Source organism: Nakaseomyces glabratus, chromosome L (assembly GCF_010111755.1).
Source record: "Nakaseomyces glabratus chromosome L, complete sequence".
In the NCBI taxonomy this organism is placed as follows: Eukaryota; Fungi; Ascomycota; class Saccharomycetes; order Saccharomycetales; family Saccharomycetaceae; genus Nakaseomyces; species Nakaseomyces glabratus.
In genome coordinates this window covers 1,408,416-1,422,300 of record NC_088962.1, presented here as the reverse complement: position 1 = coordinate 1,422,300, position 13,885 = coordinate 1,408,416, and the positions used below count along the sequence as shown (strand labels likewise).

The 13,885-nt window shown below is 35.7% G+C and overlaps 5 protein-coding genes across 5 annotated transcripts; 2 read left to right on the top strand and 3 right to left on the bottom strand.

Annotated features, from left to right (window-relative positions):
- Positions 1 to 154: 154 nt before the first annotated feature.
- RFU1 (Rfu1p) lies at positions 155 to 766 on the top strand (the record flags this gene model as incomplete). Its single annotated transcript, XM_449341.1, has 1 exon — positions 155 to 766. One exon carries the CDS (start codon positions 155 to 157, stop codon positions 764 to 766), a length of 612 nt encoding a protein of 203 aa, XP_449341.1.
- A 149-nt stretch (positions 767 to 915) lies between these two features.
- Positions 916 to 3,117, bottom strand: LAM6 (Lam6p; the record flags this gene model as incomplete). Its single annotated transcript, XM_449340.2, has 1 exon — positions 916 to 3,117. One exon carries the CDS (start codon positions 3,115 to 3,117, stop codon positions 916 to 918), a length of 2,202 nt encoding a protein of 733 aa, XP_449340.2.
- Positions 3,118 to 4,292: 1,175 nt separating this feature from the next.
- On the top strand, positions 4,293 to 7,406 carry RGR1 (Rgr1p; the record flags this gene model as incomplete). Its single annotated transcript, XM_449339.1, has 1 exon — positions 4,293 to 7,406. The coding sequence occupies one exon, from the start codon at positions 4,293 to 4,295 to the stop codon at positions 7,404 to 7,406; it is 3,114 nt and encodes a 1,037-aa protein (XP_449339.1).
- Positions 7,407 to 9,471: 2,065 nt separating this feature from the next.
- On the bottom strand, positions 9,472 to 11,718 carry NDT80 (transcription factor NDT80; the record flags this gene model as incomplete). Its single annotated transcript, XM_449338.1, has 1 exon — positions 9,472 to 11,718. The coding sequence occupies one exon, from the start codon at positions 11,716 to 11,718 to the stop codon at positions 9,472 to 9,474; it is 2,247 nt and encodes a 748-aa protein (XP_449338.1).
- A 921-nt stretch (positions 11,719 to 12,639) lies between these two features.
- EPT1 (bifunctional diacylglycerol cholinephosphotransferase/ethanolaminephosphotransferase) lies at positions 12,640 to 13,812 on the bottom strand (the record flags this gene model as incomplete). Its single annotated transcript, XM_449337.1, has 1 exon — positions 12,640 to 13,812. The coding sequence occupies one exon, from the start codon at positions 13,810 to 13,812 to the stop codon at positions 12,640 to 12,642; it is 1,173 nt and encodes a 390-aa protein (XP_449337.1).
- Between the last annotated feature and the right edge of the window lie 73 nt (positions 13,813 to 13,885).

Sequence of the window (13,885 nt, the reverse complement as noted above, 5' to 3'; positions counted from 1 at the left end):
GAAAAATTGAACAATATAATTGACATAATTGTCCCGACCTATATCTCACGAGTGGTAGGTAGTTCTGTGAACGATTCAATTGGTAATTAGAGGTTCTACTTTGAGGACTTTGAATTTATTCTGAATTTGGACTGGTCGGTAGGTCAAAATTGGAATGAAGAGTACACAACAACTTGGGCAAGAGGCTCGCGAATTTGAGTTCAATCCAAACATCCCACTCCATCTGTACCTGAAGACATGCGTCACCTTGCTGAATAATGCGTCGGAATGTTTTCAACGTGGTGACAAGTCTTTATCATACTTCTATTATTTTCGATATGTGGACCTCTGCACAAATAAGCTTCCCAATCATCCAACTATAAGGTCAACTAGCACTGGATTGGATAATGATAGTAAACTATACGTCCAAGAATACAAACAGCTTCTGCGGTTGGAAGTACCCCATATATTGAAGATAATGGAAGAATTGAAAACAGAGCTCGATGCCATGTACGAAAGGCACAAAGTCTCACTGGCAAATAATATTGCTAGTCCAATTTCGTATAAGCATAACAATAGGATGGATGCCTTATTGCATGACTACTACACAGAAAGAGGTTGTACAGGACATTCAATGCAGCACAAAACTAGCCTGCACAAGAACGAAAATTTCAACGAAAGGATAAACTTAATGAAGGATAGTTTTATGGGTAGAGCACCTAATGGTTCCCAAGAAGTCAGAAATGTCTCAAATACATTTTATCCTGATCTACCGACTCTATCATAACACACCCACATTCTAGACAAAACTTAAAGCATGAATAAAAAAATTCGTCCCTAATTTCATAATGAACAAAACAAACACTTACCGTGAGTATTTTGTATTCATATACCACTAATATAACACACTAATGCATTTATTATTATCTAACATCATCAAACGTTCCAGTTTCTTATTATTGAATATATTCTGGATATCATTTCGGGATTCAGGTCCTGGATATCGTCTCTGCGTCTTGCGAAGTCCTTTAATAAAAGGAGAAGCTCTCTCTCAAAACCGTTACTACTTTCTAGTATATTTTTTCTTCCAGCTGGAACATCAAGCAAATGTGAAGACTTTAATGCTTCAGAACTTATAGAATGTATTAATAGCTTATCGATTTTCTTTTGCAAGGAAAAGGTGGCAGTTAAATTTAATAGTAGTAGGACAATAACTGTAACTAGTAAACCAATTAATATCCAAGTAAACCATTTCACAGTTGGAGGAGTCTTTTTTACAGTTATCTCGGTTTTCTTTGTAGTTGAGGTAGTTTTTTCATCCTTTGGTGCACCACCATCATTGCCATTTAACTTTTGCTTTTCCTTTGTTTCAGTTTCTTCGGCAAGAGTTACGACTTCATCAATAGAATTCTCCTTCAAATATGTTCTTAACAATTTTTCTATCACGTCAGCTGCTTCAATCTGTCCTGTTTTACAGGAGGATTCTATCATACCTTTTATCCAACTTGAACCTGTCCATTCTACCCAATATGATATTTTCATGCTACAGCTTGTAGCATCATTCCATCTAAACATATACCTTGTCTTTGTGGAGAAATTGTTTCCGCTTGGGACATTGGGCGTCTTTGTTTCCACAACCACATTAATTGCATTTTTATAGTCTTTACTTATAAGTTTCTCAAGTACAACACATTTAGTAGACTTGGGTCCAACAGAGTAATTCAGTGCTTTAATATATGTGAAGCCTCTCTCATTTTCAATTTTGTCAAAAGACCCAAATTCAGAAATACTTGAAGAGTCCAGTTCTTTCAGATATTGATTGTGAAATGATGGCTCAGTCTCACTGAAAATAATTTCAAATACCAGACCTGGGGGAGCATCTAACGTAATCTCCTTAAGAACGTGTTCGTCATTATCTTCCGGAGAATAGTCGAATTCAGTCTTCTTGAAATACAATGGGCCATTGTATACTATCGGACATGATGGCTTAAGTTTATGAACACGCAGTTCCTTGGTAATCTTGTAATCTTGTACAAAATCCGCCGAACCTTCTCCTTCAGTATCAGACGAACTACCTGAGGACTCATTGACATTGTCCGTAACTAATTCAGTTTCATCAATAGAGAGAATAGCTTTATTAATGATATCATCGTTATTGTTAAGGTTCCCTACATTATCAGGAGTAGTCAACAACCTTTGGAAACTACGTTTCAGCGTTCCAGAGTTATCAATAAATAATGGACCATCAATAAGCTTTTGCAACGGTGATGATGATGTGGATGATCTTCTAGAGGTCAGATTACTTGCACTTAATCCATTGACCTCGGCGGCTCCCACCTTTTCTGGGTGTACAATCTTAGGGACAACCACGTTGGTATTGTCCTGATGTATCTTATTTCTTTCTGACCAAACAGTCATTAGTATATCAAATGTCACATCCGTGGAGATGAATCCTGTCAACACATAGATGCTGTCGTCTGCTCCCTCTATAGTGATAGCTTGTGTTATGGTTCCTCCAATTGATGATGATAAGGTCTTTTCAATGTGCTTGATATCAACCAAGGGAATAGTAACCTTGTTCATCCAGTCCACAAAGGACGAGTTGAACGACAGGTGGTTCTCGGAGATGTAAATCCTACCGTTATAAGTATGTGATTTGTGCATCAGACAACCGAAATCATCTATTAGTCTATCAGTGCTTGGAATTGACCTGAAAATAGCATGGAATGCCTCATCTCTTTTGTCTGATGCATAGTGATATTTCGAGTCTGCAAATAAATCTGAAGAATGGTAGCCATTGGCAAATGTGCTCTTGCTGAAAGTGGCCGCGTCTGATCCAGAGTTCGATGTGGAACCATTTGTAGTAACTACAGTTTTCCTATGCAGGAAAGCTGGCACCATTGAGTCAAAAAATGTGGGGCTTCTCGACTTATTCTCGGGGTTCAAGTCTGAGCTATCATTGACTTGAAGAGAATCCTTTCCCTCGTTGGAATCAGCTACACTCAGTTCTTCTAAGCTCCTTGCTGGTGAACTTGAGACAGAATTAACCTCAGACAGTTTAGGGTGAGCTGGATCAGCCTTGTATAAAGACGTATTGGACTTCTTTAAACCCATATAGGGCGAGACATAATCCTCCATAATCTAACTTTAACACTGTCCTATCAAAACTCAGTATCTTCAAAAGAGTAGTTCTTGTTTAAAGTCCAGCTGCCAGGTCCCTTTTATGAATAAATTTGTGTATGTTAAACTTTATATGCTATAAAACTTCCAAATCAATGTGTGATCTCCCAAAAAAAGAAACAAACTGTAAACAATCCCTTAAACGAAGATAGGCCGAGCAAATCCATGGCAACAATGGTAAGGTAAGGTAATCCACTCAACCACTTCATTAGCATAAAAACCTGAGACATGGCAAGAAATCGATTATAAAGGATAGCTGTGTATTTGCTAAAAACTCTTGAGAATCATCGCCCCGTAACAGCCATTGAAAAGGGGGGTACCACTGTAAAGCTGGAAACGCACAGTTTCTAAAAGGTTACATAATACCCATGATTACACTCAAGTTATTACACTCATCCTGGAGAACAGTAGGCTCATCGCTGTGTAGTACCACCAGCTTGCAGGTAGCCCGTAGTATGGCCATCGCCGACATCACGACACACTACATAGTTAATAGACCACGTGTAAGCGGTCAAAGGCCACCGCCTTTAATAAAAGTGAAAAAAATTTCTGGCGAGCAGACCTCTGGTGGTCGAAGGCTATTCCAGAACTGATAAGTTATGGCGGAACAATAAAGACGGAGCCGCTGACTATATCTAGGGTATAAATAGCCAGCGTTGGTAATTCGAGGTTCAGCAGGCATTGGTCACGGTTGCTGAATTGTTCTTGCCAATAAAACTGGGGAGGAAAGGAAAAAAAAGCCCTCTTCAGGCCGTTTCTGGAGTTTTAACGATAGAAATAGAAATTGAAGCCGGGACTGAAAAGAAAAAGATAGAAGGATAGAGGGACATAGAAATAACACAGGCACAGAGGAGAGATCGGTTGCCAATTGTGAAAGGATTTAGAGATTTTTGCAACTTGTTTCAAGGACAAGTCCTAGTGTGTGTCTCTTCTAGGAATACGATTGTTGTTCTATTCTAATAGAGATAGGCTGTTCAGGTTACGAATTCAGCAAACCTCAACTCAATTAGAGAGAGACTATAAAGGTAATTGATAGATATAGTAAAGAAAGTCAATCAGAACAGTTTAGGACGTTGGCCTATTTTTGAATGAATAAAAACTCATTCCATTCAATATAATAGCACAACACAGGCATGAATGGGACGAGAGCTGCACCAGGAGTAACACCGAGCGAAGTAGCTATGAATGGCAAGAATGAAATGGAGGTAGTTGAACAAGCACCTATTCCAAAGACAAATGCCAATATAGGGCTTAAAAGCCCTGTCAATACGGTGGAAGATGTTAACCAGGAGGACTCAACAAACTCACCTCCACCCATTCCTCATGTAGAGATTAATCAAATGCCTTTGTCTATGATAATAAGGAATCTAACCGTATATACAGTAAAGGAGATTTCTCAATATATGAAAACAACAGTTCACATGAATACAGCAGATACTTCAACTGCTAGAAAGATGAGATTTTTGAATCTGCTGATATTTATTAGGAACCAATTTCTGAAGTTGTACGTGCTGATAAAATGGTGCCGGACTATAAAGGAAAACAACTTCAATATAATGATTGATTTACTAAACTGGTTTAGAGGTACAAATATGACAGTCAATAATTGCATCTGGGCACTGAAATCCACTCTGGAGTCTACAACAAATGCAAAATTGCCCAATGTCGATCTTGTAACGGCACTTGAAGTTCTTACATTGGGAAGACCAAATTTACCTACCCACGATTTTAAGCTGAGTGGAGAAAACAATGAATATGAGACCGTGAATGGTCAATTAAGAATACCCACAAAACTTATTATGCAAAGATTAAAGGATCTCAACATAATTGTGATGATAAAAATTTCATCGATCGACATTCCAAAACAATTCAACAACTATGAAATTAGAGATGGAAGAGTATATATCACTGTTCCAGGCGAATTTGAAATTCAACTCTCCACTATTGATAGACACTCACCTTTTTTCTTTGTTGATTTCAAGTTATTATTTGCTGGTACAGATAGTTTATTCAATAAACCAAGGCTTGAAAAGATTATCAATGATGTCTTACTAAGAAATAAGAAACCATTATACTCCTTGTACAGCTTACTACATCGTTACGTTCTTACTTTACAGCTTTACATGATTCATCTAGAGCTGTTAAATTTGGAAAATGATGGTAAATTTTCTGGCGGGAACCTGGTGCATAGTTACAATGCCAAGAAGAGTTTAATAGTAATGAAATACTGGAGAAACGGGAAGCTAGGAAATAAGACAAAGATAATTATTGGTGTTGACAGGAAGTCCGAGGATTTAGTTCTCAAATGGGATAACGAAAATGCCAAGCAATCGATGCATATGCCACTAGTTTATACACACGTTGTCGGAAATGTTGAGGCAATATTAGATGAGATTATGTTCAACCATTCTAGGCTAATTAGAGCAGATTTACTATCTAGAGGTGTATTTCAGGAAGATGAAGAGGATCCAAGTGTATTATTATTTCAATTACCCACTACTTGCTTATCAACTGCTCCAATACAGCTTAAAATCGATCTTGTTAGCGGCGTATTTTATTTCAAGAATCCTTCCCCACTTTTGCTTGAGTATGTTTCTCAAATAAACAGAGCGGAAACACCCGAAGACCTAACTTCTGTATTACAAAGACTCAAATTAGATAAGATTGTCCACATTATACGAAACATGTTTGATAAAACAGGTTGGGTATGTAGTAAGGTAATCAAATTGGATAATCCAATAGCAACCTCTGTCAACTCAGAAGAGATTAAAACCAATTTACTACAAAACGATATGTTCATTAGATTGGCGTCTTGGCCTGTAAACTGGTACTTAATTTTGACAATTGTGTCATCTAATTCATCGTGTATTATAGAAAAGCGCATTGGTAAAATAATATCTACAAGTGGCAAATGGAAAGTACAATATTTAGATACAACCAATGTCCTCTCATTGAAATTAGAAAGTATAACCTATAAGAAAATCATCTCACTACAGAAGAGTACTTTGAACAGGATTATTAACCATACTTTGATTGACTCATTAAATCATTTGAAGACACGTAATAAAGTTTGTTCTCCTGATTTGATTGTGAACTCACTACCAAAACATCTATTAGAGGATGAGGTGGATGACAAGGTACCTCATAGCATTGAAAATTATCATCACATATCATTAATTACCATAGAGTTGGAATCCTTCTTAGAGGGATCTAAAGCCCTTAGTGGCATTCTTGAAAGCACTATGTTTTTGAGAATGGATTACAAAAAGTTTGAGATAAGACTGTATGGAAAATTCAAAAGAAGTACAATGGCATTCCATTGCCAGTGTGATGATCTATTGATTAATTTTGTGGAACGAGAACCATTAGCTTTTTACTTGGCTGAAACCTTTACAAATCTAAATGAAATTGTTCAGTATTTGACACTTTTCAGACAAAAACTAATGCAATTAGTTGTTTTAACTGATGTTGTGGAACGTCTACACAAGAACTTTGCATCTGACCACTTCAAGATTATTTCATTAAAACCCAACGAAGTTACATTCAAGTACCTAAAGTCCTCGACTGACGATAAAGACTGTACTATAAACATCATCACAAATGAACAAACAATAAAAAACCTGACAGTGAAATTATCAGATAAAAATCCGCAGCATATCATCCAACCCTTTATCGATAACCAGCAATTCGAATATCAATTTATTTTTAGCTATTTGCAGTTTACTTCACCACTTTTCTGTTGCCTGAAAGAAATTCTTGATGAATCAAATAAAGAGGAAAGATTAGAAAATGCAAAAGAAGAATCAGATTCAACCAGAACTTCTACATCTATCACGTTAGGTCTTCATAATTTGAGTGAATATCAATTAGTATATTTCAACCCTGAGTTAGGCTACAAAATTACCCTGATATTGGAATTGAAGGAGGTTTCAATTAATGGGAAGAAGAAGATTCAATTTTATGTCCATTTCTCTCAAGATGAACACATTACAACAAAATCATCAGCTTATCCACTAATCCATCAAGTTAGAAATGAAATTTTTATGCTAGAAATGAAAAAAAGGGATGGAACTCCTAGTCTCATTAAACTAGATAACACAAGGAATGTGATTAGACTAGGAAATGGTATTTCATGCGATTCTGATTCGATAGTTGAAGTACTAATGAGTATTAATAAGATACTTCTTGGTGATTCAAAGTCCGCTCCTCAGATTACTACAGTGCCACCAACTAATAAAACCATATAACTTATGTCAGTTTTTTGTAGTGTATGACAAGATTTACATAACCAGTAGATATTGGTTAACCTCGACACGATAATATAATTAAATACTCAAACTGTTTTAGAAAGGAGAGATTGTCAAGTTAAATATGCACGAATCGAAGCGGATGTTGTATATCACATATCTTTTACATGTGTCCACTAATATTTGTAACTGCTTTCAATAATTATTTAGATTGAGTTTGGTCAAATTAAGCGTAACTATGGATCGAAAATAAATATTCTATTGGTAAATTGTAGAATCTGAAAGGACAATATATTTTTCATAAATATCATATTATCAACTAAAGATAAACGCTTCATACTTTGAAAATACTCGACAGTTATTCGATTTCGAAACATATGAGCTTCTAAAATATAGAATTCTTAACAACATCCACATACATTTTAGTACCAAAAATTTGGTCATCTTGGAAAAGCAATGAGCTTCTTAATTTACTCACAGTTAAAGTAATCAATATCATGTATACTAATAATATTGCTGTCAATAACCACTGTGTATTAGCTGCTATTTTTACTTATATTTTCTAACAATTCGATTTAGGAAGTAGTTGAAAATTTGATGAACAAAATCTGCATAAAAGAAATTAAAAACAAATTTATTAGATGACCTGATTAACACTTTGCAGTTTGCGATAAATATCTTCTCTCTGATTAAGTTTAGTATTGTGTGTAAAAGGCACATAAATTTGTTCAGATACTGAGGCCATACTTTTAATACTTTTATGCTACTGAAAAATGCAAAGCCTCGAGATAATAACCGAATAACAAAACACATTACTTCTTTAAAAAAATTCAATTTCTAACATGTGTTGTATTATTTTTTGTTACTATATTGTTCTTGCTGAAGATACAAAAACTTCAGAAACCTTTCATCTAGTTATAAAAGATGCCTCATCGTTAGACAATCTTTTTGAACAAGATATTTCTTAATATAATCCGAACTCACTCTTATTTACTGGAACCATCTATGTTACTTCACAAGCAGCCTTAATTGTTATTACATCAAATGAATAAACTCTGACTAGCTACAGATTTCACCCAAGGGCTCCGTAGGAGCTATAAATCAACATGGTAAATTATGTACACACCTCTTATAATTTTTAACAAAGAAAAGGCTGACTTAGCCCACACGTTCTGGGGTACAGATCAATGACATAAAATCCAAATGACAGTAATGTGCTATACGTTTAACCATTGGGTTGGGATATTTCTTTAATTAGCCGCGATAATTAAAATTACAATTCAAGGCGTCAGCGTATATGCGCAACATATTTGCATAAAAACAGACACCAATAGTACCGAATCTTAGAAAAATAAGAAAAATATTGAAAATATTTCAAATTAGTATAGACCCGACTGTAATTTTGATCAGAAAGAATGGAATTAAAAAGTACATCAACAGCATGAAGAATTAATTAGACGTGACAATAACAAATCATATTCACTAGAAAACTAATTCCAGAACAGCGTATCTTTTAAGCTGGAAATAACAATACTTAGATTTGAAAAAGAGCAAATATTCCTCCACACTTCAAAGACGCTAAGACAACACCAATTCAAAAAATCTGTTACAGCACTTTACCACTTATTCAGGATACAAAGGAGAAGATAGTAACAGAAATATCTGCTCTACTACTACTTTGGCACCTATTTCGACTTCCTATTATCTGTTAGAATATTGTATGATGGCATTGCGTTCAAGATTACCACAACTTCAAACTTGTCTAAATTGCTACATTAGATATTAAGTAAAGATCCTCCTCAATGGGAGTACAGTTTTAAGTAAGACAGAAGTAGATATATTGAAGTATGAACGACATATCTCCTGTATATGATATCAGTTATTTCTATGAATCTGTACATACTCGGCTAACTTCAATTGTTCAAAGAAATGCTTGACCATTTTGAGAAATGCAATTAAAATCTCCCGCAATCCACGCACGTTAGAGATCCCGAATAATGAACAATTGGTAAACTAAACTAATAACTTTCATAGATACTGAGAGTTGAAACACTCCTTAAAATTATTATATGGCATCATCAGTGTCATATAAGGGTGGTGCTGCCTGATCATAAGGAAAAGGTTCCATCGTGGGTTCAATAGGTGAATCGGAATTCATTAAGAGATCCACTAATTTTCCTTCCATAGCTTGATAGCTGTTTGTTATCATAGTACCCTCAATTAATCTCGAGAATGTTCTTGGTGCATTGGAATGTGATGTCGAGCTTCGTTCCGCACCTCTATCAAATACAAAAGGATGCTCCGTGAAACACAACGAATTTTGAACAAACGATGTATTGTTTTCCAAAAATGGAAGATTATTTTCTTCAGATGTCAATATACTTCCTTCTCTGCTGAAATTATCGTCCGTTTCTTTATATAGGCAATGCTCAAGACCTGTCTCAACAGACTGTGGCAAGTCTGGCTGAGAGAGATGGTCAACTCTGTTGGATGTCATTAATAGTGAACCGATTTTCATTCCTGGATCTGTGAAGGATTTCATTGTAGGACGTACTTCCAAGTCTCTCATATTTATTGACAGATTGGTTGATGTTGGCTTTACTGAATTTTTCGACCTCTTCCTACCACTTTTACTAAGTCCTGTACAATATCTGGTTGACAATGAATGCATTTCAGACAGCGACGGATCAAACTGAGCGGTATTTTCTAATTTATTTTCTTCTAAACACACCTCCATAGCGACTTGTGTTGCATCGATTTTTATAGCACTCTTGACAGGCTTACTATTGATAGTAAACACAGGTTTCTTATTATTCTTTTGTGGGTTCTCAGCCAGGTTATAATGCAGCGCATTGTACTCAATGATAGCTTCCAATGCACTTTTATCTATTAAAACTGATGAATCAATGTTCTGGGAAGTTAAATCTACCTCATTTGAGTATCTATCTACTTTCACATAGCTATTGTCATCAGTGAAATTGAACCCAGACTCATTTGCATTTCTTACACAAGCCTTTCTTTTGGCAGGTCTCTGGCAATTATTGTAGTTGTTATTTAGTGATGCATTTCCCCTCTTCCTCTTATTTTGCTCCTTCTGTCTCGACCTATTTTTTATGCTAATGATACCAACATTTTTAACTGGAGACGGGCTACTACCATTTGTCGGAGATGAGACTTCATCAAATATTATTTTTTTTGGGGGAGAGTAATTAGCCGGTGTATAATTAGATGGTGACCTACCTCTAATAATTAGGGCCGGTGTTTCCATCTCCTCAATATGAAGAAATATGTATTTTCTGCCATTTGGCAATTCAAACGGTTCAGATGTATTTTCAAATATTTCTTTGGATTCTTCCGATTGTAAAAATTCTGAATTTATTAGTGATGATTCGGTAACTGCAACTCCAAACATGACATGTAACTTGAAAAATCTATTTTGATCAAAATGCTTATCAACATTGTTAGATGCAGAAAATTGAACTCTTTCAAAACGGGCAACTTTCTTTATGCAATTATCAGGATACAGGCCCAATATTGTATCTATCGGATAATTGTTCAGCTCTTTATTGCGATAAAAATGAAAAGTTGGATCGAATTTTTGCTTTTTAACAATATTCCTCACGTTTGATGCTTCTCTAATTACTTGATGATTTGGTAGTGGGGATGGAATAATAGGGCATATATCTGGTGAAAATTGAGGCCCTTTATCTCTCTTCGCCGTATGTTGCACTAGCGGGATATCATTATCATGGTCATCAGTTGCTCTTATCTTAACTGCAAAATACTCTACAGGCAATGTTCTATCAGAATGTAGATCACTATATTTCCTCACATTGAAACATATATCACTACCTTCAACAGTTTCATCATTTGCCGGGAGTGCATCTATTGTAAATGAGTGGCTTAGAAATTTTTTATAGTCCCAACCGTCAATTGTAAAAGCAGCAACTAAAGTAAAGTAGTTCCTTTTATATCCTACCCAGTCGTCACCAATGTTATCAAATCCTCTATCAATTCTTTGTAGTAGTTTCAAATTCATAAGCTCACCAGTCTCAACACATCTTAGGTTTCGAAATCTTCCCCCACTATAAAATGGCGGTCCTACTTTAAATTGAAGAGTGGACCTAGGCGCAATTCTCAACTTCCTTTTATCAAAATAATTACTGATAGTACCATCTTCGTTTATTCTAGTCTTTATGACATACTCCGGCTCCAGGTCTCCGGAGTCATCAAAATTTTCATCATCGGTACCATTTAGCTTGCTTGCTGCACGTCTCCTTCCAAGCTCTACATTGCAATATTTCTTAGCCATTATTTAGTAATCCTTATAGTCCAAACCTAAAAGCCTTTTGCTGCTACAGATTACCACTTATTCAAAATGCTATAGCCATACAATGAAATCAAATTAGCTTCTAGTAACTATGTCCCTGTTGAAGAAATAATAAACGCTGCAAATATAAGGAAGAATATTCAAAACTTAAGAAATATGATCTGATGTTAGCACTGGCTCACAGTTACTCCTCCTGTGCTTAATAAATAAGCAAGTATCTCACCAGATAAATGGACTTGGTCAGCGTAAAATTAATAGCGATTCCTCTAGGAAACGGAGACTTTCGACGCAGCTATGGCCAACGAAAAACAGCAATATCACCAGTGAGAGCAAGTTGGTAAAGATTAAAAGTACCACAGTCCAAAAGTTCCAAAAATTTGCTTTTGTGTCAATCGTAAGATTGAGTGTCTGGTTGTGAAGCCTATACGCCCTTTTAATTCGGCGGCAAATACAATTTATTTTCTGAAAAAGATTAAGCGCGGATGTATCACGTGATACATATTATTTAAGCTCTGGAATAGCGTATTGCCCCTTCTCCGCGTAGGCAAATGTCCGTCCCATTTATATCTGGTAGGGATTATCATATAGGTGTGCAATGCCACCTATATGATATTTGTATTGTGGCTCTTACCAATGGACAGAAAGCTGTGATGATGACGAACAGTTTATAAGTTTTCAATAGTAGAAGGACAAATATGATAGTATGCAATGTGATTAACATAATTTATTCTATAATCGATGCTAGATATTAGTGTTGTAGTGATAAAAACAAACAGTTATTAAAATGATAATGCCATTTAACGTGACCTATAGTCATATCGTTAGAAGTATTGAAAGCACATACTTTTGTTCATCCTGGGTTGTAGGAACTTGAAATATTTTGATACAGTAGGCCTTGAATTATTACTTGTGTTTAGGATGTTTAATTGATAGAGCATAGACATCCAAGTAGTTGGTGAACTCATAGATAATTTCGTTAAAGAACAAGCCATGAATCCCTAAAGTGACTCCGAAACCTAACCAGGCTAAGGCAAAACACGTTTGAAATATATCATGTCCTAAATACTCAACAACCACGGATGCAGTGAGAAGTTGAAGAATCGGAATAAACATTGGGAAATGAATGAAAGGGAACTCTTGCTTTGTTAAATGTGCCACAATAATTCTACCGACCATGAATGCAGCAGTTAGACCAATTGATAAAATTAGTGGAAGAGAAATAATTTGAGGATAGCTCAGAATCAACAAAAAAACTGATCCGGAGTAAGCAAAGAAAGGGATCAGCCCTCTATTTGACTCTGTAGTTGCATTTTCAGTGCCATGATTAGTAACAAAAGAGTCCTTGTAGTATCTTTGAACATTCTTCAGGGACGACTTAACATTAAAAATGACACCGACAAACAAAGAGAACAAAAATATATCTAAAAATGTTACCCCGTAGGTGTAATTATTAAATGTTAAGTTGAACCAAGCGGTGTGCCACATTAAGTCCGGTCCAAAAACCCCCGTTAAGAAAAGTGAAGAAGCTATGGTTAAGATTCCTTCAACAGGCCCAGACATTTCACTTAGAAATAAAATATGTGTGTGATACTCTTCCCATGTGCTTAAATAAAAGTTCAACAAGCAACAAAATTGACAGAACAAAAATTTTGGTGTATATCCCACAGATGCAGCCGAGCAGAATAAGAACAAAGATAGAGTTGTGTTTAAAGCATCAATGCTATGATCAAATAATTCACCTAATGGACCGGATTGGCCAGTTAGACGAGCATGGATTCCATCACAGCCATCAAACGTCTGGTACATAAACATACCGAATGCATAGGAAATGTAAGTCCATCTTGGAGTTTCTTTATCTAAATTGGGATCATAATACAGCACAATCAATAGGTTGAACAGGATAAATCCTAGTCCTGATAACGTGATAACGTTAGGTGCCATCCATGAGGGAAATATCTTTTGAAATTTCAGCCAAAATGGCTTAAGAACATATTTCGACACAACAGAGAGATCCTCGCTTTGATACTTGTAGTATTTTAAGTTCGCTATTTTGTCTTGAGGAACAAAATAACCCATTTTCTTTGTCTCTTTTCTAAACTACTACAAATCCTGCTTTATAATACGCCAATGCTAATAGTACAGTCTATAA